We start from the raw sequence: 27,849 nt of genomic DNA on the forward strand, positions 1-27,849 counted from the left end.
TCCTAGACACTTGGGATGTTTTATTTTGTGTATATATAACATTCTAGACATTTGGGATGTAATTATAGATATGGTGTAATTAAATATATTTAGTTTCTTGGATTAATGTGTTATTGTATTTGCTATTGGAAAATATGAATTGTGGTTCATTACCGTTGCTATAAAATAGGTATTGGAAAATATGTATTGTAGGTACATTACAGGTGCTCAAAAAATATAAATTTTTTTTTTTTTTTTTTAAATGACCTATCCCAGCGCTTTGAAAACCGCTGGAATAGGGTTTGGAAATTTTTTTTATTTTAAAAATGACCTATCCCAGCGCTTTTGAGAGCGCTGGAATAGGTACCGCCTATGCCAGCGCTTTTGAAAGCGCTGGTATAGGCCTTTTAAATTTTATTCATCCATGACCTATACCAGCGCTTTTAGAAGCGCTGGCATAGGTACAACCTATGCCGGCGCTTTCAAAAGCGCTGGCACAAGTAGTAAAAACGCTGGTATAGGTTATATTCACATTTTCATAAAGGCTGTCCCAACACAAGTAAAAACGCCGGAACAGGGTTTGAAAGCGCCGGGACCTATCCCAGCGCTTTCGAAAAGCGCTGGTACAGGTTCGCGTGACCCTATCCCCACACTCAAAAGCCAGCGGTTTGAAGCGCCGGGAAAAAAAACGCCGGGATAGGAATTTTGACCCTATCCCAGCGCTTTTTAGGGCTATCCCAGCGGTTTTGAAAACGCTAGGATAGCCCCATTTTTTTGTAGTGTAGATAGATCACAAAAGAGGTAAAACTCTAGGATTACAAGAAAATAAGAAAAAGGCCCATCTAGGCCATTGGTGACTTATTATTCATGTATGAATTGTTTTAAAATTCTTGTTTAACCAAGTCTTGGCAAGTGCATGTGCTATTTAATGCAAATATTAACATGACCTCAAGAAGGTCCAAAACGACATAGTATCAAGGAATCTTTCCAGCAAAAAGTGATGAGATTCCGCTAAGACAGATGTAAATCACTAACAAAGCCTAAATGACAAGATTCCTTAAATGGATGTAAGTCACCAAGGAATGGTTAAGTGATAAGATTCCGCTAAGACGGATGTAAATCACTGACAAAGCCAAAGTGAAAAGATTCCTTAAATGGATGTAAGTCACCAAAGAATGGTTAAGTGATAAGATTCCGCCAAGACGGATGTAAATCACTGACGAAGCCTAAGTGACAAGATTCCTTAAATGGATGTAAGTCACCAAAGAATGGCTAAGTGATAAGATTCCGCTAAGACGGATGTAAATCACTGACGAAGCCTAAGTGACAAGATTCTTTAAATGGATGTAAGTCAAAAAAAAAAAGAGAAGATTTCGCTAGGCCGATGTAAATCGCTGATGAAGTCTAAATGACAAAGCTCTGTAACTGGATGTAAGTCACCTAAAAGTGGCTAAGTAACTAAATACCCTTAGACGAGTGTAAGCAAACAAGGATTCTCACACAAACGCAAGTCACAAGCAAATCAAGAATATCAAACGTGACAACCAAAAAATGAATGAAAGAAGTATTGAAGCGATAAAAAATGGTCGTCCAAAAAAATCACCTCGCTCTTCAGCAGTGATAAAAAATGGTTGTCCAAAGAAATTACCTTACTCTCTAGCAGTGATAAAAAATTATCGTCCAAAGAAATTAGCTCACTTTCAGGATCAAGCTATAATCCCTCGAACGTCCAAGAAGACTTTTAAAAGGTAGATACTAAGAAGTCGTCGCAAAAATACTACTGCTCTTGAAGGAGAAAGTAGTTGAAGATAAAGAAGTCTGAATCTAAACAAGTCGAGAATATTCCCAAAGTCTGACTAGCACAAAGCAAAATCAGACTTGGGAATGGGGGGCAATTGATGAGTCCATAAAAATTATTAAGGTTGTCCATCTTAATGGATGGTCTTTGCGTCATTAGTTGGCCATCAAAGATAGATGAGTAACCACCCCATACATTTAATAACGATTATCAAAGGCCTTAAATCCTCTCATCAAGACAAAAAACGTTACAATTAGGGTAATAATCACCCTCATTTATGTCCAACGGCTACCTAAATCACCTATAAAAGGGACAATTTGTCCATTCGCTAAGGTATGTCAAAAAACTACTACAAGACACTGTCTATATACACAATACATGGGTTGGTACTAACTTAAGCATCGGAGGCTCCCCCCATCGGGCATAACCCGGTGGTCTCTTCGATCAGTCCCTCCTTTATTTTGCAGGTCCTACAAGATTGTCTAATACTTCGGATTTGACAAGTGACCCAACTGACGATTTTGGCATCATCAAATTCAAATTTAAAATAACAACAGAATCAAATTATGTTTTGTAAAATATAAGAATGGTCCAACAACAATATATTAGCATGTTAAATGAAAGTTTGTATTCCATGTTTCATTGTCAAGATTCTTATAGTTCAACTGATATATTCTAGTATTTTCTACGGAGACATCCAGAATTTAAACTCTTTCACCACAAACCATTGAATTATCAACAAAAAATAAGCACTCTATATTTCTTTAATTACATATGTAAATAACCACTTATCGAGATCATTTATTTAAGAACTAATGTATTGAACTAAATTATGTAATTTTACCTAATCAATCTTTTTCACTGAAATAAATTTATAACTTTTTCGTTGTCTTACCGTATCTTTAGTCAATACATGAAACAAATCTTCAATAAGCCACAACCTACAACGCTTTCCTGGCTCTCCTCGTGATTCTTGACGAATAATTTCTTTACCCATTTCTTGTACTAGACCATGCATACATAATTTATTGTTTTCTATAGTTAAGAGAGATTTATCAATGAGAACACTTATACTGATCCTTGCATCAAAACCACATTTCTCTAATATCTCAACTACTCGATCTTTTGTCTTCCCTCTAAAGAAACACGCAATATCTAAAAATATCTCCTTCCACATTTCCTCTAGTTCATCATAACTTACTTTAAGTATATCAAATATTTCTCTTTTAGGAATTTTTTTAAAACTTTCCAATGCACTTTGCCATTCATCCATTGTTCTTCCAGCCAAAAAGGAACCCAAAGTAACAAGAGCTAATGGAAGGCCATTAGCATAGCGTACACATTCTTGAGAGAGTTGCATATAACCTTCTTTGGGTTGCTCATTTTTTAATGCTTTCAAACAAAGAAGTTTTAAAGCAACATCACTATTTAAAGAATTAGGCTTAAATATTTTGTGCACTCCATGTTGGACCAACAAATGTTCATCTCTAGTTGTTATGATGATCCAACTCTCCAATCCAAACCAACCATACTCTCCACACAATTTTTCTAATTGGTCAATTTGGTTGACATCATCCAGAACAAGTAGAACTTTCTTAATACATAGCCTTTTCTTAATCATGTCAACTCCTTGATATACATCCCTTATATCTATATTTCCATCCTCCATAATGTCTGCAAGAAGCTGCTTTTGTAATTGAAGCAAACCATATTTTTCTGATTCTTCTCTGACATTAGCTATAAAACTTGAGCCTTCAAAATGACTACAAAACTTATCATAAACAACTCTAGCAAGAGTTGTCTTTCCCAGCCCCCCCATACCACAAATCCCTGTCATGCAAACTTTGTTCCCACAATCATAATACAAAGTGATGAGTTCTTCAGCTGAAGAATCTATTCCTACCAAGTTATTGGTATTGCTTGAGAAACTTGAACTCAATTTCTGTAAAATCACGTCTACTATGTCTTGGATATATTCTGACTCATGGCTGCAAAAAGGATAAAACATGGTGGTCCAAATTAATAATAAATACCCATCGTAGAAAGAAAAATATTAGGCAAAAGAGTAGTGGTGGCTCTTTGGATAACCAAGCCTTCACTATTGACTTGGTTATCTAAAGAGCAATGGCCGCTCCAAGAAATTTCTTAAGGGGGTTGTCAAGAAATTTAAATTTAACAAATTTTAATAAAAAGAGAACTTGAATATATTGTTTTATTGACCAAAAATAAAAAACACAAATACATGAAATGTTACAATTTATTTCAACGAATTTTCATATTTTGAAATTGTCACATGATAGTTTATTATCAATTGTGATTATCTATTGTCAATGTAGATGTGATCATTTTATTTTGTTAAGTTTATATAACATTTTTTTTATTATTATTTAATTTTCATTATTTATTTGTCATTTTTTTATTATAACTTATTGATCTTATATTAATTATTAACCCACATAACCACACTCATCCATACATATATAATAAATTTAATAACCATTAACTTTACTATTTTTTTTTTCTTTGAATCACTAGTTTTATAACAAAAAATTATTATAACATAATAACAATATACACATGTAACAAATCCACTGTATTTCTTGGTTATTAAATTATATAAAGTTATATTATATTTATACCATGTACACATTCACACACTTCACAATTCACACAAATAACATTATATAAAAAAAAAATATTATGCACACAATTAGTATCAAACACACACTCTCTCTCATATATATAATATAAATTTATAATAAATAGAGACATTCAGAACTCACAATTACTCACATTTTACTCTTAGAATCAGAGATACATAGAAAGTTAGATAGAGAACAGAGATTAGATGAGATTCATGAGAGAAAGGGAGAGTGATTTGTGTTGTTAATTAGTTTTGGGATGAGCTGATTTATGTTGTTTGATTCTAGGCATTGATTCGTGATCATGGTGTGCAAGATTTAAGCCAAGTTGTGCGAAAATATTTTTAAAAGTAATTAAATTAATAAAAATATTTTATATATATATATATATATTATTTTTTTTTTTTTTCAAGTAAGGGGGTTCATTTGAACCCCCCCTAAATAACAAGTGCAGCTGCCCCTGCCAAAGAGCCCATGAATCTTTGTCAGAGTACTAGGCAGCCCAACCACGGCCTTAACATGTTCATCCTAGACCTCGTGCCTTGTGGTCTTATTCTCCAGCTAATTGCTACAAAGTTAACGTTGATGGAGCTGCTTTTAAAGATGAAGATAGAGCTAGGATTGGGGTTATCATTAGAGATGACAAAGATATGGTGATTGCTTCCATGTCCCAGAATATCTCTTCCTCATTCTATTCAAGACCTAGAAGCCCTTGTTGCTAGTTGAGCTTTGGAGTTCTCTCTTGATATAGGCATTGGTTTAGCTTTAGAAGGGGATTCAGAGTTAGTGATAAATGCTCTAAAGAGTGTCTCCCACAATAGCCTCTTTCGGCCTTTTGATTCAGTATTTTAGAATTGTTGGAGAGTATATTTTCATGGTATTAGTTTTTCTCATGTTTGTAGAAATGAAAACTCTATAGCTCACAACCTTGCCAGACATGCATGTCATGTGTTGATGGAAGATGTCCCACCACACGTTTTAATTAAAGCCAACTTGGCGTCTGTATCTTAATAATACTTACAAGTTTCATTCTCAAAATTATTTTTATATTCTTGTTTATTATATGTCTCTTTTCTAAATTGTTTGACATATGATTAAAAGAGATTGTCAAAAAATTTAATTTAAAATTAATTATAAATTATTTTAATACTATGGTACAACTTTGTTGAGTTAAATGAACTTATTAAATATAAAAAAATTTGTTCATGGACCTTGTTTATTTTTTAGTCAATTTAAGAACTTTATTGTATTTAATTTGGCCTTCCTTAGAAAAATATTTCTGGCTCCACCATTGCCAACAAAGATATAAGCTTCTACCTTTTGAGTCAAGGCTTATATTAATGTCTTCAAATGAGTATCTTTTTTTCCATTTAATTGAAGGTGTTTTTAATTTTTTTTTTTTTTTAATTTCTATTTTGGTGGACTAATAGTCTAATATTATCAATTATAAATCCTAGAAGCTCTGTTTCTTCATAGAAAGTTATGTTAATTCTTGAATCAAGTAGTTCCTTTTTAATTATTGCAAAGGAGCTTTTCCCAAGTCCTAAAGGCTAAGGTCACAAACTATTTCTAATAGCATCAGCACCGCTTGCAAGAAGTCTCAAAATACAACAACATTTTAACAAGAATTTGTTCTGATATTTCAATTCACTCATATTAAAGCATCAACTTTGCATGTTAAAATATTATTTTCATAGCATATGATATTACACCCTATATCCCATGTTTTATTGTACCATGCAAAACATTAAAATAATAAATACAACCTATTAAAATAATATTAACTCAAAACACAACCCAAAACAAATGAATTAAAAAGAGAAGATAGAGAGTTGAATTAAAAATTACTAGTTAATGACATTGCTACGGTGCCCTTCAACTCAAATTAAAAATTACTTTTTAGTTAATGACATTGCTACAATGCCCTTACGCTAATTGAAAGGCACCGTAGCTCATGCCAATTATTTTGGCATTTGTGACACCCAATGAAAGTGATTTTTTGTGTTTGATGTGCTAAATACTAAAAACTTAGCATTTAGCATATCCAATACTAGCGCTCTTATGCTACATTCTAATAGCTATTTATATACTTCATGGTATATGAAAGAAGATTGTAACTTAAATGTCAAAAGAAATAAAATTTTAAGGGAAATTACCTATCTCGTAAATGTTTTCGTTCTCACAAAGAGTTGCATCATATCTCTCAATAATTTCCCTTCCTTTAATATCGTATCCGAAGAATTGTGAATGTAAAGGGCTTCTGCCTGTTTCCGTACATCAGATGGACTTACATGGTAAAAAATAGGAAGAATTGTCAATCCTGTCTCTTTCCTGCATCTAACCATTTTGGCAAGTTTCTCCATGCACCATGAGGAAGACACATAGTTTTTTGAGAGAATGATGATAGCAAACCTTGATTCTTCTATTGCTTTCAAGAGTGCTGGTGAAATAGATTCTCCTTTCTCAAGTCCTTCTTCGTCCCTGAAGGTGACAATACCCTTACGTTGCAAAGCAGCATATAGATGATCTGTAAAATTATTTCGAGTGTCTTCACCTCTGAAACTAAGGAAGACATCATATTTCCACCGAGGTGTTAAAGAAGAAACTGATGACGATGTGGCTCCTGGAGTGCTCATGAAAGCCGTTAGAATATACTGGTAAATCTTGAAAATCTGAAGAAAAAAAAATAAAAAGAAAATAGATTAGGGAAGAAGAAAACTATTTGAAGTGGGATTTTTATTTAGAAAGATGAAATAAAAGATATGAATGTGTGAAAATGTGAACTATCATATTTGTGAAATGGAATATAGTAGCAGTGACTATTAGGCTCGAAACCTCTTGAAAGTTGATACAACACCGTTGCCGGATTCGGATCTTATGTGAGAGAAGAAAAGAGAAGACGACTAAGCAGGGGCTGTACCAAGTACTTGAAGCAGCAGGTTGCCCACAGAAGTCGCCGGTCACGCCAAATCTTCTGCTGCTGTTTCCGGTCACGCCAAATCCTCTCCTGCTGTTTCTCCTTTCTCTTTTCTTTTGTCCGGCTGTACTCTTTCTTTTTTCTTTTTTTTTTCTTTTTTTTTTTTATGAAGTACTCTCTCTTTTAGTTTTTGTATTCTTTTATTTATTTGTGTTTCCAAAGCCCTACATTGGAAAAGTAGATAAGTTTCAGCCATTCCTTGTTTTTCACCTTGCCCAATGTGACGTGACAAATACCTTAACTTTTAAGTATTTTTAATTAATATTTATAATTTAAAAAAAAAAAAAAAAAAAAAATCTAAGAGGTCAGGTCTGATGGTTGCTGTAAAAAATATCTCAACTCTTAAGTACCTTAACTCATAACTCTTTTTGCTGTAACTGTAACGTAACGAAGAATGATTAGTAAAGAAAAAAATAATATGCGATAGGCATTCAAAATTCTAATTGTGCGTGGGGTTTGATATTTGTTTATATCAAAAATTAATTGATATTTTGATTTAATGATAAAGAGCTATTATCAAGAACGGATATCATAAATTAAAAATCTCTCAAAAAAAATTCCAATTGTGCCAAAAAAATATAAAATTGTATGATTCTAAAATTACTATATTTTAAAAGTAATAAACGTAATTAGGGCAAGACTTAAGTATAGTACCTAGGTGATATTTTTTTGGTTTCTTTCTTAAGATTCTACCATATGAATTTTTCCTTATAAGATGGAAATGTATTTTTTAGTTAAGTAATCACATGACTCAATTTTAAATGGAGAACCTAAAGAACAATACCTAAGAAATTGTACCTAAGTTTAATTTTGTCCACATAATTGAGTATATAATTATTTTAATTTAAAACTATTAGATAATTTAAAATTTTATTTTATTTAATATAATATAAGTGTCCTTATAATTTGTATATTATTATTGCTATCACAAGTTTAACTAATCAAAATATAAATAAATATCATATCTACCTTTGCTTAGTATTTGATAATTCTTATTTTTCTTGTGAAAGTTATGATATAAAAAAATACATTTGAAAGATAGAATTTTATATTTAATTTAATTATTTTAGTTATTTCTTATATTTATATTAATTTAACATAATTATTTATATTTTAATAATTATTAAATTAATTATGATATCATCACGGTTTAACTTTGGTTTGACCTTGGTCAGACTTTAAAAGCCTTTAACTTTTTTTCTTTTACAGTTTATTGAATGGTCTGAGTCCAAGTCTGAAAATCATGTGTTGACAACAAACTTTGCTTAATGTGGTCATTTTGCTCTGTCTTTACTATCTTGCTTTTATTTTGTTTTATGTGGTAGACTATTTTTAGGTCGTTGTTTTGCCACTTCCATACCTGCTCTGATTAAAACATGGGGATGTGAATCATGCAACGTGTGAATACTTGCCCTTATCTGTGTCTACCTTTGATTCCAATGCCAGTTCATTTTACCAAGCAATTTATTGTTGACTTTGCAAAACATACGTGTACCAAACACAATAGATTTCTAAAACACCATAGGCAAAAAAAGCATCAACCTCCTTATAAAACATCATAAGAAATTTCACAAGAAGTTACCCAAAAGCAATGCTTCGACTTATCTTATATAAAATTAGGAGTATTTAGATTTTATACTCTGAAATTTTAGAATTTAGATTTTACCATTTGAAAATCTATTTTGTTTGCATCAACAACTCTTCTTTCTATATTTTGTGTTAAGTGTCATATAAACTTGTCATGCAAGTATAGTTCATTGGGTAAAATAATGCCATGTCATTTTTAATAGCTCTATATATATATATATATATATATTAATTTTTTAAAGCTACAAAAATGATATGACTTTATTTTATTTGACAAACTAATCATGAATGGCAAGTTTATGTGGCATTTAATGGAAAATGTGAATGGGGGCTGCTTAGAAGTGTGTGGTTCAATTGGTGGTAAGGATCAGTTTTCTCATAATTGGAATCGATGCACAAAACCTATGGTCGGTTTTTTGACCTATAGTGGTGCGGTTTTTGAGGTCGGTTTGATTGGTTTGAAATATTAAAAAAAAAAAAAAAAAAAAACCGTTTTTTTTTTCTTTATTTGTTAAAATTGGTCATATTTAATATGTCTAAAATGTGTTGGATAGAATTCATCATAAATGTAATGTTTAATGTTTCTTAATTATTGGATTGTGTATTGATGCTTAATATTTTCAAAAGAGGTCAATATTTATGTGCTTTGTATTTTTAGATTAGTTTTTGATGCTCGCACAATTGTAAAAAAGATTTGTTCTAGCATCAAATCCAAAAATTTCAGTGGGTTCCAATTAGCTCAACTGGTAAATTCTCTGATGGTTGTATAAGAGATCTAGGGCTCAATCCCCATCTACACCAAAAACTGATTGGTGTCTTGGTCTGATGATAAAGAGCTATCATCAAGAGTAAGCGCCATAAGTTGAAACTCTCTCTCAAATCCAAAAATCTATAAAAATGAATCTTAATTGGGTTTTCAAAATAGAATATTCTAATGATTAGCTTTGCATTCTTTTTTTTAAAAAAAAAATCCTTGAAGCATTCTAATAATTAATTTGTTACAATAAGTTAAACATTAACCGTGAGGGTTTATTTTTTTTGTTATTTTTTTTTTTTTTTTGAGATGTTCAAAACCATGTTCAACCTCTCAACAATGGGATTAGAGTTAGATAGGTCGAATCTATACACTTGCATATTTAAATTATGGTTTTTATTACTACGTGTTCATACAATTGCATATTTAAATTATGGTTTTTGTTACTATATGTTCAACAGGTATAAGTTAATGTGTATCTAATAATTATGTTTTTATATATTGTTTGAAAAACCAAATGGAATCGCACACAAATATTAATAAAACTACACATTACCACGATAAATTATAGGTGTAGCCTAATAAATTATTGATAAATATTCAATGAGGCTATGCTTGCTAAACAAATATGGAGACTACAAACAGGTAGAAATTCTCTATTGTTTAAGGTTTTCAACACAAAATACTTTCCCACAGGTTCGGTATTGGAGGCGAAAAGCAAGAACGACTCTTTTGCTTGGCAAAGTATCCTTAAAGCAATGCATGTCATTGAGAAGGGGATGTTATGGAGGGTTGGTGATGGATCACAGATTAGGGTGTTCAAGGATAGCTGGATTTCGGGCTGCCTTCCAACCAAAGCAGTACCACTCATGCAAGAATGTAAGGATGACTCCACGGTTAGCTCACTAATAGACCAAACAACAATGGAATGGAATGGTCAGTTGATTAACCAGAATATTTCTCCATACCTGGCTCAAAGAATTAAGGCTATCCCACTTTGTAGAACACCATAGGCAGATTGCACCATTTGGCCACGAAGCCAGGATGGAAATTATTCGGTAAAGTCAGGGTATCAACTATTAGGTGAGCTGGAAAACAGGAGGTTGCGTCGGGGTCAAACACTGATGATTCGAGGAACTTTTGGAAGTGGATGTGGAGTTTGCAAATCCCAAACAAGATAAAACACTTTGGCTGGCAAGCATGCACCGAATCACTCCCAACGTTGGCAAATTTGCATCAGCGAAAAGTGTTGCAGTCACCGTTATGCAGCAATTGTAACAGAGCAAGGGAAATGGTCCGTCATGCTCTTTGGGACTGTGATTATGTGCTGGGTTGCTGGGGGCATGGTTTCAAGAAACTAAGAAGCCCAGAATAGAGTATGGGTTCTTTTGCAAACCTGGTTTTCTCGGCAAGGTAGCAGGAAGAAAACATGGAGTTATTCATGGTGGTCACATGGATGATATGGACTAGGTGTAACAAGAGGCACTTTAACGAGCAGCACCTACCCCCTGAGAAGATCCTTGATGCGGCAACTGCACTGCTAACTGAGTTCTACGGAATTTCTGTTGGCAGGTCCAAGAGAAAAGTGACCCAGACACAACGTTGGGTACCACCAGCTGCAAGAATGTATAAGGTGAATTATGATGGGGCTTGCTTCGTGGATGAAGAGAAAGTAGGGATTGGTGTTGTGGTGCGGAATGATCGGGGTCAAGTTATGGGATCACTAGCAGAGAAAATTGAAATGCCACCGACTGTGGAAGTCTTGGAGGCAATGGCAACAAGGAGAGCGATGATATTCATGGAAGAGTTGGGCTTGAGACATGCAGTATTTGAGGGAGACTCCAAGCTTGTGGTAAAAGCACTAGTAGGCCTCTGCCCAGACCGGTCTAGTATTGGTCATATTATAAAAGATTGTAAGTCTTTAAAGGGTTTGTTCCAAACTTGTTCTTTCTCTCATGTTAGGTGGCAGGGCAACGGTGTTGCACGTGCTTTAGCTAGGAGAGCTAGAATGTCGTTTCCTTTATCTGTTTGGATGGAATCTATTCCAGCCGACATTACCTATCTAGTTTATGTTGATGTAACTTCATAATTTTTCCATGCATTAATAAAGTGGTTCCTTTTCTTCTCAAATATATAAATATATATATTATTAAATTTGAAGAATAATCAAAATTAAAATTAATTTTTAATCGTTGTCTAATTTTGTGAATTTGCGACTGGTGGGCCAATAGCGAGGTAAATTGCTAGCCCAAGGAGTTTTTTCAAAGTGCTAGTGCCTGGACTTGAAGTAGGGAGCTCCTAGTCAAATCCAAGACAATCACTTTGAGACCAAGTGTCCAACCACTTGGCCAATCCACTGGGTTGAATTTTTTCTTTTATAAGCACAAGTTATAACTTAGTTTATTAATTGATAACAGGTGCTTTCTACAAATATCATGGATGGTCTTGATTCATATTTATTTATAAGTTAACCATTGTGAGAACATATTCGCTACAAAAGTGGTAACAAACCTAAAAAGGAAATCATATGACACTTAATCCAGTTTTTTTTTTTCTTTGTTGAAAAACTTTTATTGAATACGGTAGGCCCAGTCCACTTGCATGTAAGAAAACAATTTTTTGATCCTTATATTTAGGAGCTATTTTCAATTTGGTCCTTTTTTCAGCTTTTTTGACGGAAAATCCCGAATACTCACTTGGTAATCGATACATATTTTTTTGAAAAAATAATTAATTTCTATTAAAAAACCACATCGACATCTTAATAAATAAAAAAATCTGTCAAAAAAAAAAACAAATATATATATATATATATATATATGAGATGAGTTTAAGTTACACATTTTTTAAACCGTTGGATTTAAGTAGATTTAATGGTTAAAAAAAGACCCTCATTATTACAAATATTCTTATTAGGATCTCATTAATTACCCTCATTTATTACATTCTAAACCTATATTTTAACCCAAAAACGTTTGACGTTTCTCTCTCTCTCTCTCTCTCTCCGTTTCTCTCTCTATGATCCAACGGTATGAATCACAGATGCGTATCATATGGGCATGACTATGAATCTATGAGTCTACTCCCACTTATTAGGAAATTTTTGTTGTTGGAAGCCTTTGAAATTAAAAACAAATGTGGATTAGGCTGGCTTGCTTTTCTTTGTCTTTGTTTATTTATTTCTTTATAGGATTTGCAAGGAGTCTGCTTGTTTTCCCAAGCTTTGGTTGACTATTAGATAACATTATTAGTAACGCGATGTGTTATATCATGTTATATATGCTAAAGTGAATGCAAAACGGAAAGTATAGAATAGGAACATCAAGAATACAAGGGTTACGTGGTTTAGTCTTGTCGCCTTACATCTTCGGAGGAATCTCTTAAGGGCTATATCTTTATTGTATAAGAGTGTAGTACAATCATCTGTGTTACAATAAACCTTAACATGAGTATATATAGGCGACTAAACCCTAAACTACTAGTACAAGTAGGAGTGGGCTTGGGCCTATTAAATTAGGCTAATATGTCTAATATATCTCTAACACCCTCCCTCAAACTCAAGGTGGAATCTTGATGAAGGCTTGAGGTTGGATAAGTGTGGGAAGATCACTTGGAGATGCCTTGAAGAATGCCTTTGAAGAAACCACAATGAAGAATGTGCCAATTGACCAATTTCGGAGTTTCAAATGAAGAAATGGAGTCCAAAATTGGAATTTACGTGAAAAAACTGAGCAAAATAGGCCCTTTAGAAAATTTTTACTTTTGGTCAAAGGTCAATGCAAAAAGTCAAACTCAACAAAAGTCCCTCAAACTCAAGGTGGAAGTTTGATGAAGGTTTCAGGTTGGATAAACATGAAAAGATCACTTAGAGATGCCTTTAAGAATGCCTTTGAAGAAACCACAATGAAGAATGTCCCAATTGACCAATTTTAGAGCTTTAAATGAAGAAACGGAGTCCAAAATTATAATCTGCGCAAAAAACTGAACAAGATAGGTCCTTTTGAAAAATTTGACTTTTGATCAAAGGTCAATGCAAAAAGTCAAACTCAACAAAAGTTAAAGTCAACTGGTCCAAGGTAAAGTAAACGGATACATGGCCCGGGTCGGTTCTAGGTTTCCGGGTTAGGTCACAAATTGGGCAGTAGAGCCATTAACATCATCCTATGACATGTTGCTGACCTGGATTAGGGCTTGCGTGGCTGATGACGTGGCATGCTAACGTGGAGTGATGACATCATCCAGTGACATCAAATGACATTAGTAGGAGTTCTTCGGCGCGTGGTAGGCACGTGACGATGTGTACTGGCGCGTGGTGGCAAGACAGAAACCCTGGCGACACGTGTGATATCATATGAGGATCAAATTCTCAGGCTAAGTAGATCGGGGGACGACCAGGTCATCATCGCAGCTCGTGTGGCCATCAAAGCTTAGAGTCGAGAACCTTCAGCAGCGTGTGTGAGAGTTCCAAGAGCCATTGTTCGCGTGTGGTGGCAGGTGCGACGGTAGTTGGAGGCTGGGTTCTTGGGTTTTGGTCGTGATATGCCGTGGAGCACGTCTGTCTTGTTGGTTTCATTAGGTGAAGGCTTGATGTGCACAAATCTGATAGGGAGAGGCACGGATTGCTTGGGCTTGAGGATCTGGACACAGTAGTGAGCCACGATAGTTGCGAGATGCCGTGGATTCTAGATCCAGCAGAGAAGCATATATGGCTTATGAGACGAAGTTTGGCTCTGATACCGTGTTAAATAACATTATTAGCAACACGATGTGTTATATCATGTTGTATATGCTAGAGTGGATGTAGAAGGGGAAGTATAGTATAGGAACATCAATAACACGAGGGTTACGTAGTTCAGTCTTGTCAGCCTACCTCCACGGAGGAATCCTTTAAGGGCTACATCTTTATTATATAAGAGTGTAATACAATCACCTGTGTTACAATGAACCCTAACATGAGTATATATAAGCGACTAAACCCTAGACTACTAGTACAAGCAGGAGTTGGCTTGGGCCTATTACATTAGACTAGTATGTCTAATATATCTCTAACAAAACCTATAAAAATAGAAAGAAGGTCAAGAAAAATAACAAAGATAGACTTTTAAAATAAGGGGACAAAATTATTGTTCTCTTTCAAAAGTGATAAAAAAAAGCAAAAGAAAAAAAAAGAGGCTAATAAGACTTTAAACTCTTTATGTAATAATATCTTTCTCCATCACAAATTTCTTTGTAATAAGCCAAATTTTGGTTTCTATCTAATTATTTGTCTATATAATATTTGTCTCCTTCGTACATTACATTTAACATGAATTGTTTTATATATCAAGTACTATATATGTTTTCTTAAAAAAAAAAAAAAAAAAAAAAAAAAAAAAAGACTATGTTGAGTACACATGTATACATGTGTACATAAATTTTGTCTTCTTGAAGTCAAATCTTAGCTTTGTCACTGTTCTATCTATTTTAAGTATTGAATTGATTTGCCTTACTAGCAATCAAGAGTCTTGATTAGAGTGGTGGGACGAACTCCTCAATACGAACTCGGGCTAGGTTGAGGTCCATCTTGTTGAAAGTTTCAAACTTAAAATATAATCTCTAATATTTTTGTTACTTTAAAAACATTTACAAATATAAATTGTCAAATACATCATACCCTTACCACCTGCTCTTGAAGATGGGTTGGTAACTCCTCATGCACGAATAGCTTGGGGATTCAAGGAGGACAAGTTTGACATGCTAGCCCACACATTGTGTCAGGCAATGGCTAGTTGTTTCATACATTAGCAACTAGAAACATAGCGTTGTAATAGCAAAAGCTCTATTACCAAATTGTTGTGGAAAATGCCTTTGGATAGCACTATCACACAAGATTGATTGTGAAAATTTTATTGGCTTTAAAAGGCTATAAACACATAAATAATAGGAACAAAGAGAACTTGACAAGAAAATAAACACAAATGTACACAAGAGAGAACATCTAGGATTTACGTGGTTTGGCATTTAGCCTATGTCCATGGGCGAAAACTAGGAGAAATTTTATTAACAAATATGGAGAATATTAATGGTGTAATGACACTCTCACTATACCCAAACTCCAATACACCCAATGCTACACTCTCTCACAAATACAAATTTCAAAAACAATTGATTTTCTGAATTGCTGCACTGCACCACTTCTCTCTTGCTAAGAGCTCACAAAATTCAGCAAATGAATTTGATGTGCGTGTGTCAGAAGCATGCATGCATTTGATTGCTAGGCTAGATATTTCAAGCCACATTGTCAACATAGGGTGATACAAGATCCAACTTTTGTAGATAATGCATGCAAGGAGAAAATCTATCAAGTATCCAATGCAAGCATCCACCCCCATGTGAGAGGGTGGATACATGTAATACCACCTCAAAAGAAAGACATGCCATTTAATGCATGAAAAAAAAAAAATCAAGTAAATATTTTGATTCCTGAAGCTTACTTGAAATCAAGCCATTGACTGACAAATAGAACTTTCGAGTGGTATGTATATTGTTGGCTATTTCTTTAGTATAATTCTCAAATAATTTTGAAAAAAATCTAAAAATACTCACTGGGATTAAATTAAGAATTCGCCAATTTGATGTTTGATGTTTGCTAAGTTATTTTCTAGTCCAAGATACTCTCAAAAATTAGCAGGGTTCAGTAAAAGGTCTTTGCATTAGAGTCTTCAACTCTCAAGAAATTTTATATTAAGTTACTATTATTTATGGGCAGATATAATTATTTGGTTTACCCTTTTGTAGTTGCCATTTTGTGCAGACTCTATATTTTAATGAACATGTATATGCAGTGGATGCTTGTTTATTTTCAAATTTGGCAGAATGGAGACCTGGTTTGCCATAAAAGATAGAGAGATCTTTTTGTGGGGTATGACCAAAAATGAAATTCTTTTTATGTGATTTAGCCAAAATCTCTGCATTGAAACCTTCAACTCTTGAGCAATTATATATTATGTACTCTATTATTGATCTTCAGATACATATATTTAAATTCCCCTTTTGCCGTTTCCACTTTGTATAGACTATATATTCTTTTTGAAGTGAACATCATAATATATTCTATTAATTTTTACACATGTTTGTAATTTTTTTGTCTCTACACTAGGGAGATCCAGTTCTATCAGGTATGCACAAACAGCAGTGGGAATCACTTAGTTTTCAAGTGGATTTTTTCACCCCAAAAAAAAAAAAAAAAAAAAAAAAAGAGTTTAAGCAAAGATGAGCAATTCAAGAAGCACAAAACTTCATGTAGCCATGTTTCCCTGATTTGCCTTTGGCCATATCACTCCCTACCTGCACCTTTCAAACAACCTTGCACAGAGAGGCCATAGGGTGTCTTTCTTACTGCCCAAAGGAGCACAAGCAAAGGTAGAACATCTCAACCTTTATCCAAACCTCATCCACTTCTATCCCCTTCTTGTTCCCAGTGTAGATAGACTACCCCCTGGTGCTGAGACTGCCTCAAATGTTCCTTTTCCACTTCATGGACATCTTTGTATTGCCTTTGACCAAACCCAAGACCAAGTTCAAACCATTCTGGGCAGTCTCAAGCCTAATTTCATTTTCTTTGACTTCAGCCTTTGGATGCCAGCCTTAGCATGCCAAATTAGGTCCAAGGCCGTATATTATTCGGTGATAACCCCAGTAGCACAAGCACTAAAGGTTCCTAATAAGCAGAAACCAGAGGATATGACTCTGGAAGATTTCATGCAACTGCCTCCTGGCTATCCTTCTTTGTCTGTGTGAATAAAGTCCAAGGGCCTTGAGATTGCACAACTAAAAGTGGTTGCCAAGGATCTTGGAACAGGGATGTCTATTTATGTTCGAATTACCTCTAGCGTGATATGGAGTGATGCCATGGCCCTTAGGACAAATCATGAGGTTGAGGAGCCATACTGTGACTACTTAAGGAAGCATTATGCTAAGCCTGTGCTGCTAACAGGACCTGTCCTGCCTGAAACACCGGCCACAAAGCTAGACGAGAAATGGACTAATTGGTTATGCAATTTCAAGCAAGGTATTGTGGTGTATTGTGCATTTGGGAGTCAAAATAAACTACAAAAGGACCAGTTTCAGGAGCTACTTTTGGGGTTTGAGTTATGTGGGCAACTATTTTTGGTGGCTCTGAGTACTCCAGATGGTTGCGCAACAATTGAAGAAGCTTTTCCAGAGGGGTTTGAAGAGTGTTAAAGGAAGAGGATGGGTGTATGGGGGATGGGTGCCACAAACATTGATATTGGAGCACCCATCTATTGGTTTTTCTGTAACCCATTGTGGATATGGGTCCATGTGGGAGTCTCTCTTTAGTGATTGCCAAATAGTATGCGTTCCATACCTTGGTGATCAAATTCTGTGTGCTAGGTTAATGGTGGAAGAACTCAAAGTTGCAGTGGAGGTGGAGAGAGAAGATAATGGGTGGATTTCCAAGGAAAGCTTGAGTAAGGCCATTATCTCTGTGATGGACGAGGACAGTGAAATAGCTGGGTTGGTGAAATATAATCATGCCAAGTTGAAGGAGGAACTTACTAGCGAAGGCATGCAAGAGAGATATTTAGACACTTTCATTCAAAACCTGCAAGGTCTTTTGGATTGACTAAATGCCACATATGAACTCAACTACTTAAAAATTTGCACTAAAAAGAGCAGTAAAGGGTTTCAATTGAGGAAGGATTTAATCGTGTTGTAGTTAGGGGATGCTACTTCTTTGTCAATGTTGTTCTATTTGGGCATCCATTTGTATTTCTTTTATGGGTTGTACTTGTGTTTCGTTTTCCTTTTAGCAAAAAATTAACAGTAATGCTAAGGAGAATACAATTTTTACCACATGAGCTTTGCAAATAGAACTATAGAAGTATGCCAAGTTGTAAATATACTTAAAGTTTGTTGCCAAATTAATTTTTTGATGAATAGGACTTGCACACGCAGCACACTCCAAAAGTCCTGGTAACTTTTAGAGGCACTGAGCCACTGAGTGAACATACGCAAGCACAGTCCCAATGTGAGAGGAATTTTTTTTTTTTTAAATTTTAATTTTAATTTTAATTTTAATTTTTTTAATTTTTATTTATTTTTTTATTTATGAATAAGACTTACACAAACAGCACACTCCAAAATTCTAAGTGTGTATCACTCAGTGACAAATTAATTGTATTTAGAAGCTAACGCACAAATTATATCGGGAGTTACAACAAAGAAGACCTAGGCTTGTTTTAAATCTGAAACGCTTGACAAGATAAAACTTTGAGCTTTTCAAAAGCTTTAAGAAATCTCCGTAAACCACATTTGTTAACTGCAATAGTACAAAAAGAAGAGCAAAAGTGAGGATGTGTCAAAACCTTTTTGTTATTGATTTATTTTGAAGTAAAAATTTATTTACAAACATTGGGTACAGCTTTAGTACACTGGAGATATAGAAGAACTTCCAGAAATAATAACTTACAGCATTTGGAAATTCGAAGATGGAAGGGTTAGGGGAGAGAGAGAGGAGGGGTGGGGGCAAGCATCTTATAGTAGACATCCTATCAAAGAGCTTTTGACCAAAAACAGAGAAAAAGAAAAACCGCAGCTATTCCCAACAGCCTAAAAAATGCAGTTATTTCTTTTTCACCATTTACACAACAACAAACAAAGCCTTAACCCCAAAATTTTAGGATCAGCTATGGATCCTCAACAAATTAGTTAGGAAAAGTGGTATAACCATTACAAACCTGTTATTATTTTGCTTCTGCGTCTTCCTTCCCACCATCCTAATATCTCAACAATCTACTTAGGCAGCCGATAAACCTTAAACAAGGAAACATTTGCAGCATAAGCAAATTATAATTAAATGCTGCAGAAACAACTTATCAACATTTTTTCTCCACTGCCCTTGGACATACAATAGCAGTCCATTTAAATAATTTTCTATTGAGGATATTCTTTACGACTTAAAATCTTTCCTAAAGCTGCAATCTTGCACAAAGAAACATTAGAGGACACCTTTGGACTCCACATAAACATAGCTCCAATAGATACTCTAGAAGCCCTATAATAAGAGTGGACATCAAACTTTCTATATTCGATTAAATTCCAAACCATTTCATCCTCTCCTCCTTGATGAACCTTTGCTGAATCCACAATTAAGAAAAGGAAGACACTAACTCTAGCTCCCTCAACTCTCCTCTACTTCAACAAATCTTTGGTTATGATGAAGATTCCCAAATGCAACCAAATAAAAAGCCAAATTGGCAATCATACCAAAACTATCACAAAGAAATCTGGATATAATATTAGTGGGGTATGTGTCTACATCATTTGTGGGTAGATACAGAAGGGAAACTGGGATAAAGAATTGTGATTTGTTAAAGAGAGAGTGTTCTTAGGCAGGTTAACATCAAAAAAAAAAAAAAAAAAATCCCAACAACAAACAGGATTCTGATTATCACTTGAGAAATATGGTGTTTGCACGATGTAGAATGTTGGGTATGGAAATAATTTGGTATAAATTTGGGAGGTCATGGAAAGTGTACAACGTTATAGAACGAATGCTATTGCTTTGATAGAGGTTTAGGAATGAATTTATGCTATTTTTTCTTTTTTCAAAAGACTTTTATTCCACAAACATAAACAAGAAATCACAATGAATTCCTCTAGTATTTACAAAAGGTTGATTTCTGCTATAGAAAGAGAGTTTTGAGAAATAGAATACTTGTTAGTTTAAAGATGTTGAAAGTAAAAAGGAACCACCTCTAGAGGTTTTCCAAATATATAGATGACTAGTTGATGTCCATGCAAGAAGTCAAATACGGTCCAAAATTTTTCTTGGGATGACATAAAACTAAAGTAGTATATGTTTCTTCATCAACTGAATTTTCTCTGGGGTCACTAAAATCCCATCAATGCCCAGGAGAAAAGCAAATGTACCTCACAAGCTAACAGCTCTATATGCCTTTAAGTTCTTCCTCATTAACCAAACAAGTTTAGTGAACAAATCCCTGACTACTATAAATCGCAGTAAGTTTCTTTAGCATAAAGATCACAATAGGACAAACAAAAACACAACATTCAAGCACCTAAACTTGTTGATCCATTGACAATAAACATGTGGTTGAACCCAAATATGCATGAGAAAATAGCATTCCTTATCACATTACATCTCTCAAATGCAGGAGATAGGGTGATATGGTAAGATCACTTACCTTGGAACCGACTCCCTATCATATAAATTAGCTTCTTGTCATGATTATTATGGCTACATGCGGTACAAACCAACAATGATTATGTAGTTTGAACCAAGGGAGTAAGAACATGAACTTGCAATGGCAACATGCTCACTAGACAAGAACTTGCCTACTCCTTTCAACATTCTCAGTTTTACAGCTTCTATTATTCAGTTCTGTTTTTTTGGTCATTTATTGTTTTAAATTGAAGCCAAGAGAGTTGTAATCTAGATTTTTGTAACACTAAAGGAATAACAACCATCCATAGCATAACAAGCATTCAAGTACAAAATCAAATACTAATCTAAAAGAGCTACAAAAGGATAGTGTCAACCTGTGATAAAAATGAAGCATTTAGCAATACTATCATGCCTACTATTAAAGGAAAAAGAAAATAACAAGGATTTCACCTGCTAACGACTTCACTTCTTATATGCACACCACCATCTGGTTAGTAAGATACCATGTTTGCTCCATCAAGTAAAACTAGGCTCTCCATGAAAGTAACTACAACGGAAGGAAGTTGGATAGCAGGATCCTTCTTCTGTACAGTTTTATTGTCAATTAAAAGAGTCTTTAATGCCTGGTTCATGCACCAAGTCAGAAGTGAACCATACTCGGTAAAGGCAATGAAATAAGGTAATCCGTCAAATGGTAGAACAAAAAGTTTATTCCAAGACTCGACCACATCATACTCCCTCATCACCCATATGGAGCATTGGATGCTAGCTTTTTCAGCATATCCCCATCTAGGGAAAGCCAGTTTTCCTTTGAAGGATGCAAGACTTGCCCGACTGGTGTTGGCATCGTTAGAACCATCAGGCAGTGCTAGCACCCTAAACTTCTCACTATTGACATCAAATGACAAAATCTTCATGTGATTCTCTGGTCCTTCTATGAAATCTGCGATCCAGTGCAAAGCTCCACCAACCAATGGGGTTGGAAACATAAAATTGCGAACATTGATTAACAAAGGGATTTTAACCCTTCTCCATGAATCTGAACTTAATGAGTACACCTCAGCCTCAGGCAGAGGTAGAGGTAGAGGCACAGTTGAAAAGAAACAATCAAATAAAATCCTCACAACCTTGTAGTCATTATTCTCGGAACAATAAGCAAATCCGAGTGCAACATTGTTAAATTTTTCTAAGATAGTATGAGGCAGCTTCTTGAATTTTCTAATGCTGGGGTTCCACAAATATATAACATCACTGTAATTATAGAAACACAGTAAGCCATTGCAGGAAGCGAATAAGTAGGCACGATTAAAAAAAGATTCATTGGGTATTTGAAGCTCAGAAATCGTATCAAACGTGCGGTCGAAAGCGATTGTACAAACTGGTCCGTTAGAAGAAAAAGTCAGCGGCCTGTGTATGAGATAACGATGATCATCATCTTTGTTGTTGTTAAGGTGGGTGGAGATGAAATTGGGAGTGGTGATTGAAGAGTCCAAGGATTTGGAAATGAACCTGAGTCTCATAACTGATTTCGCCGGCAGTCTTCCCATGATGTTGAGTACGATGTCGTACGGAAGGTGGTTCTTCTTGTGTGGGAGAATCGGCAGTTCTCTCGTTTTCTGGGACATTTTGGAGACACTCAGAAAAAGAGAATGAAAAGATCGGCCAAAATGGTGAACTTAACCCAAAAGAAATTACCTTATACAATAATATATTAAAGTGTACCACCAATTCTGTGTTACAATGAACTATAACATGTATATATATATATATATATATATATAGTAGACTAGACCCTATACTAATAGACTTCTAGTACAAGTAGAGGACTTGACTTGCACACAAAGTAAAATTAAGTTTAGGCTTATGTTAATGGGCTAATATATTTCTAACAATTATTAATAACATTATTTGAATAATGAAATTGCATGTTTTGGCCATGATTGGCTATATGGAATTTGACATGGTCAAACATGCAATTGAAATTTCTTAGTGATAATGAGTTGCGAGTGAGGGTAGTGAGATGGATAAGAGAGTTGATTTTAACTTTTAAATAAACATTAGAGACTTTAACACTCATGTTCTAAGTTATAAGAACTGAAATGAACGTTGACAACTTTTGTAAGTCTTTAAATATCCCACTTGAATCACCGCACACCCTTGGTGCGATGGTCACTCCACAAGTATAAATATTTGTGAGATGTGGGGAGTAAGGGCCGAGGTTCAAGTCTCTAGGAGGGAGTTTTACACACATATACACTTAGATTAGGTTAGAGTAGAAATTCTCTCTTTTATCAAAATATCTCACTTGAGCTCTTTAGATAAGATTAGATGTTCATTGTTTTAGTGTTTTAGTTAAATAAGAGTTTTATTTCAATTTTGCTTCAACTTCGTGTATGTTATTAATAAATAGCTCCATTAACAGAGCCCAAAATAAAAGAAAACTGCAAAAAAATCTTTCGCAATTGCTACAATTATTATTTGTAACTATTTGATGCATAATAAAAAAAAAAAAAAATAAAAAAAATAAAAAAAATAAAAAAAAAAGGGAATCAATGCTATTGCATGATCCCCTTAGCAGAAACATGATAAAGTTTTCCAATTTATAGGGGTGTGCACCAAATTCACTAACCTAACGAAATCGACTCAACCCGGCCAACCCAATTTGACACCTTAGGTTAGGTTTCATGGGTTGTTGGGATGGGTTAAAATTTTATTTTAAGCTTTGGGTCGGATTGGGTTCGGGTTAATACTTCTTTTTAATGTTTTTATATTTGGCTATCTAGTTGTAATTCTATTTTTGGGGTTGCACTAATGTTTTGGTTTCTCTTTTAGCAAAAAATTAAGAGTAATGTTAAAGGAAATACAAATTTTTATGATACAATCTTTGTAATATGAAGTGACACAAATTATATTCATTGTCACAATAGTTTGTAAAAATTTTATGATAAAATTTGGAGCAGTTATTATTTTCTAAAAATTTATTCCAAATATTGGGAAAAATTTGCTAGCTTTGTTAAGAACTACATCAAACAGGCGTTGTATTCTTTCTGAACCATTTTCAGTTGTTGCTTCCATGTAGCAACTCTGGCAATGCTAGACCAACAGAGTTTGATTTGCACTTCTCAGTTTTCAACCACACCAATAAAGTTATTTGTGCAAAGCTGTTTGTGTTTCACAGAAGTAGGGAGAGAGTGACCCCATGGCATAAAATGCAGAAGCACAAACAGCTTTCGCAAATAACGCACATATGTTAGCTTCAAACAGGAAAATCACAAAGTCAGTCAATTTTTAGAGAAGCTATTACTCTTCATTTGGAGCCTCCAACGTTACCGTCTTCAAAAATCTATCTATGATCTTTTTGCCAAAGAAGATTGATTGCCATTGCCAAAGGATGAAATCCATCTGTTGCCAGTTAAATTTCTTCTTGTTCGGCTAAAATCCATCTGTTTATTTTATCGTTAAAATGTTGTTTCAATTTCAAAATCAGAGAAAGACATCAAGTAAAGAGAATATGAGGCTTGGTCTTGTTAATGCAAAGGATGGTGAAACACGTGAAACAACTCTACTAAAATTCAACCACCATTAAAAGTGACCAATCGGGCATATGACTATGAATGACAGTATTGGTCCTGCAGAATTTGTATTGTTCATATCTTTTCTTCCCATAGTTAACTTCCACTTTATTAGAGCAGTTACATTCTAATTTAATGTCAAAGAAATATGATTATTAGGGCTATTATGCGCACTATGAAACACCTCCTACACAAAAAACAAACTAATTAGTATTTTGGTCTAAGGGTAAAAAGTAAACATTATGGAGTAGATACCATAGTTTTCAAATCCTATTGAATCTATAAAAATAAAAGCTACGCAAAAACTTCCACAAGAGTATATAAGTTAGGCATCTTCATATTAGCGTGCATATAATAAACCACTTTTTCATGTTACAAGACCATAAGATCATCAGATATACCAAATTGACCAAACAGAGTCAGCCACCTCTTTTTAGTTTTTTCCACTACCTTTGCTTCACTACATATTTTCCCATTTTTGCTTTCAGCTACAAGCATAATTAGCTCCCTAACAAGGCAGAACTCTATGTCAACATCCATCAAACAACAATGCACCGCACTCAGCAGAAAAGCATCAAATACACTTGGAGCAGGCAAATAGAATTCTCCAGGAAGCCTAGGTTATAAGAGTGACCCAATAAGCAATCACTTGTAAGTCTTGATTTTTGAAGCATCCTAACTTATATTATTGGCAATCAAGTAACTTACACAAATCAAATTTAGTTTGTGTAAAATAATGGATGAAATGACTATTTCGATTGCAAGATATAAGGGCAAACAACACCAATAACAAACTGACATAAGAGAGTGATGTTGAGATACAAAATTACTAAATACACCATTTTAGGCAAAGTGGTTAAACGTTCATCCCATTATTGTTGTGCCATCTGCAACTTCCTTCCCACCATCCTCCTTATATCTCAAAAACCTACTTAGGTGTCTAATAAAACTGAAACATGGAAACATTTGCAGATATAACCAAATTACAACTAAAAACTGCAGCAAGAGCTTAACAACATTTGCTCTCCACTACCCTTGGACATACAATGGCAGTCCAAAATAATAATTTTCTACTGAGGATATTCTTTACTACTTAAAATCTTTCCTAAAGCTGCAGTCTTGTGCAAAGAAACATTAGGGGACACCATTGAATCCATGGAAACATAGCCCCAATAGGTGCTCTAGAAGCCCTGTAATAAGAGTCAACATCAAACTTTCTGTATTCCATTAAGTTCCAAACCATTTCATCCTCCCCTCCAAGATGAACCTTCACTGAATCCAACAATTAAGAAAACGACTCTACTCTGCTTCAACAAATCTTTGGCTATGATGAATATTCTCCAATGCAACCAAGTAAGAATCCAGTTCGGCAATCTTATCAAAACTATCACAAAGAAATCTGGATATAATATTAGTGGGGCCTCTTCCAAACCAAGGATCATGCTTAAAAAATGAAGAAGCATGCATGTCATCTCTGGCATCAAACAATATAAAATCCTTCAACATCAGAAACTTAAAAAAAACAAAGAATTTAAGCCCAATGAAAAAAGTCCCTTCAATCCATTGCCTTTTATTCATCTATGTTACTTTTTTCATTTTTTTATTATTACTATTAGGCCCTTAGTGTTGTTAAGAGGTCAAGTGACTAGGATGTAGTTAGGATTTCATTGTTATATGTAGGATAAATGGCTAAGGTTCTAGGTTTACTAAAGGCTATTATAAAGTCTTTTTTGAGCTTTTGTTGGCAGTGTTTTTTTACCTAATTCCTGAAATTTCAAGTTTGAATATTTCTTAAGCTGAGCCTGGAAATTGATATTTCATTGTTTCAACTTCAATCTTATTAGAATAATGGTTACATGAGTCAATTCACCATTTCTTAATAGCTTAAGTTTTTGGGAGAATATGTATTTTATTATGGTATCAGAGCAGCATTGGCCCTAGCAGGAATCAAAGTAGAAGAGAATGCCACTACGGTTATTGAATTGAGTTTCCAGGTTTTTACATACGCACCTGAACCTCATCTATGATTTCATCGGAATCCTCACCAGGAAAATCGGTGGATGTGGCTCCATCATTTGTGGGTAGAGAGTGAAGGGAGAGTGAGAGAATCGTGATTTTTGAAACAGTGAGTGTGTTTGCAAGATGTAGAATGCTGGGTATGGAAATAATGCCATAGAGTTGAGAGGTCAATGAACAATGTAAAATGTTATAGGGAGAATGCTATTGCTCTGATAGAAGTTTAGGAATGAATTTTTGATTTTTTTTTTCGTTGTACAAACAAAGTACTTTATTCCACAAGCTTAAAGCAGAAATCATGATGAATTCCTCTAGTATTAACAATAAGCGGACTTAAGCTGTGAAAAAAGAGTTTTGAGAATTAGAATTTTTGTCAATTTCAAGATGCCGAAAGAAAAAGCGAACCAGGGTTTCCAAATATATAGATGAGTAGTTGATGTCCACGCAAGAAGTCAAAAAATTATTCTTAAGATGACATACAACAAAAGTGATATATGATGCTTCATCTTCTCATAAATGAATTGGTCACTAAAGTCTCATTAATGCGCAGGAGAAAAGCAAATGTAACTCACAACCTAACAGTCCCTCATTAATTTAACAAGTTTAGCAAACAATCCCTTAATATTATAAACCACAGAATGCTACTTTGGCTTAAAGAACACAATAGTAGTAACAGAAACACAACAATTAAGAACCTAAACATATTGATTCACGTCTGCTGACAATAAACATGTGATTGAACCCAGCTAAGCATAAGAAAATAGCAAGATCACTTCTCTTGGAAACGACTATCTGTCATTTAAAAAAGCTTCTTTTCGTCAATTTTAAGGTTAAACCTAGTACACATGACCATCAAAGACCATGTAGCTTGAACCAGGGAATTAAGAACATGATCTTGGAATGGTAACATGCTCACTAGTTAAGCACTTGGCTACTCCTTTTCAACATTCTCTGTTTTAGATCTTTTTTTATTCTCTTCTCGTATTTATTTTATTTTATTTCATTTCTTTTAAATCGAAGCCACAAGAGCTCTAATGTAGCTCTTTGTAACACTACCAGAGGGACAAACCAGCAAAAAAGGATTTTGATGGCCAAGTATTATTATTATTTTTTTGTTAACATTGCCAGACTTGGGTATGTGCACAAACATCCTCATACAAATATCAAATACTAATATATATAATAGAGCCACAAAAGGATAAATTAAACTTAGGATTAAATCAAGCTTTCAGCAATATATCATGCCTACTACTAAACTCAAGGAAAAAGGAAAAAACAAGGCTTCATCCATACCATTAATGACTTCACTTCTTATATGCACACCAGCCTGTGC

General features: G+C 34.3%; 3 protein-coding genes and 1 pseudogene across 3 annotated transcripts; 1 reads left to right on the top strand and 3 right to left on the bottom strand.

The window, feature by feature from the left end:
- Nucleotides 1–2,621: 2,621 nt before the first annotated feature.
- LOC115985300 (TMV resistance protein N-like) lies at nucleotides 2,622–3,785 on the bottom strand. The gene has a single exon (XM_031108256.1). The coding sequence runs from the start codon at nucleotides 3,783–3,785 to the stop codon at nucleotides 2,622–2,624; it is 1,164 nt and encodes a 387-aa protein (XP_030964116.1).
- A 2,790-nt stretch (nucleotides 3,786–6,575) lies between these two features.
- Nucleotides 6,576–7,055, bottom strand: LOC115985301 (toll/interleukin-1 receptor-like protein). Its single transcript, XM_031108257.1, has one exon. The coding sequence runs from the start codon at nucleotides 7,053–7,055 to the stop codon at nucleotides 6,576–6,578; it is 480 nt and encodes a 159-aa protein (XP_030964117.1).
- A 10,524-nt stretch (nucleotides 7,056–17,579) lies between these two features.
- Nucleotides 17,580–18,363, top strand: LOC115983664 (annotated as a pseudogene).
- A 3,056-nt stretch (nucleotides 18,364–21,419) lies between these two features.
- Nucleotides 21,420–22,553, bottom strand: LOC115985302 (F-box/kelch-repeat protein At3g06240-like). The gene has a single exon (XM_031108258.1). It carries the CDS (start codon nucleotides 22,551–22,553, stop codon nucleotides 21,420–21,422), a length of 1,134 nt encoding a protein of 377 aa, XP_030964118.1.
- Nucleotides 22,554–27,849: the final 5,296 nt, after the last annotated feature.

The sequence above is a fragment of the Quercus lobata genome, chromosome 4, assembly GCF_001633185.2.
Source record: "Quercus lobata isolate SW786 chromosome 4, ValleyOak3.0 Primary Assembly, whole genome shotgun sequence".
NCBI lineage: Eukaryota > Viridiplantae > Streptophyta > Magnoliopsida > Fagales > Fagaceae > Quercus > Quercus lobata.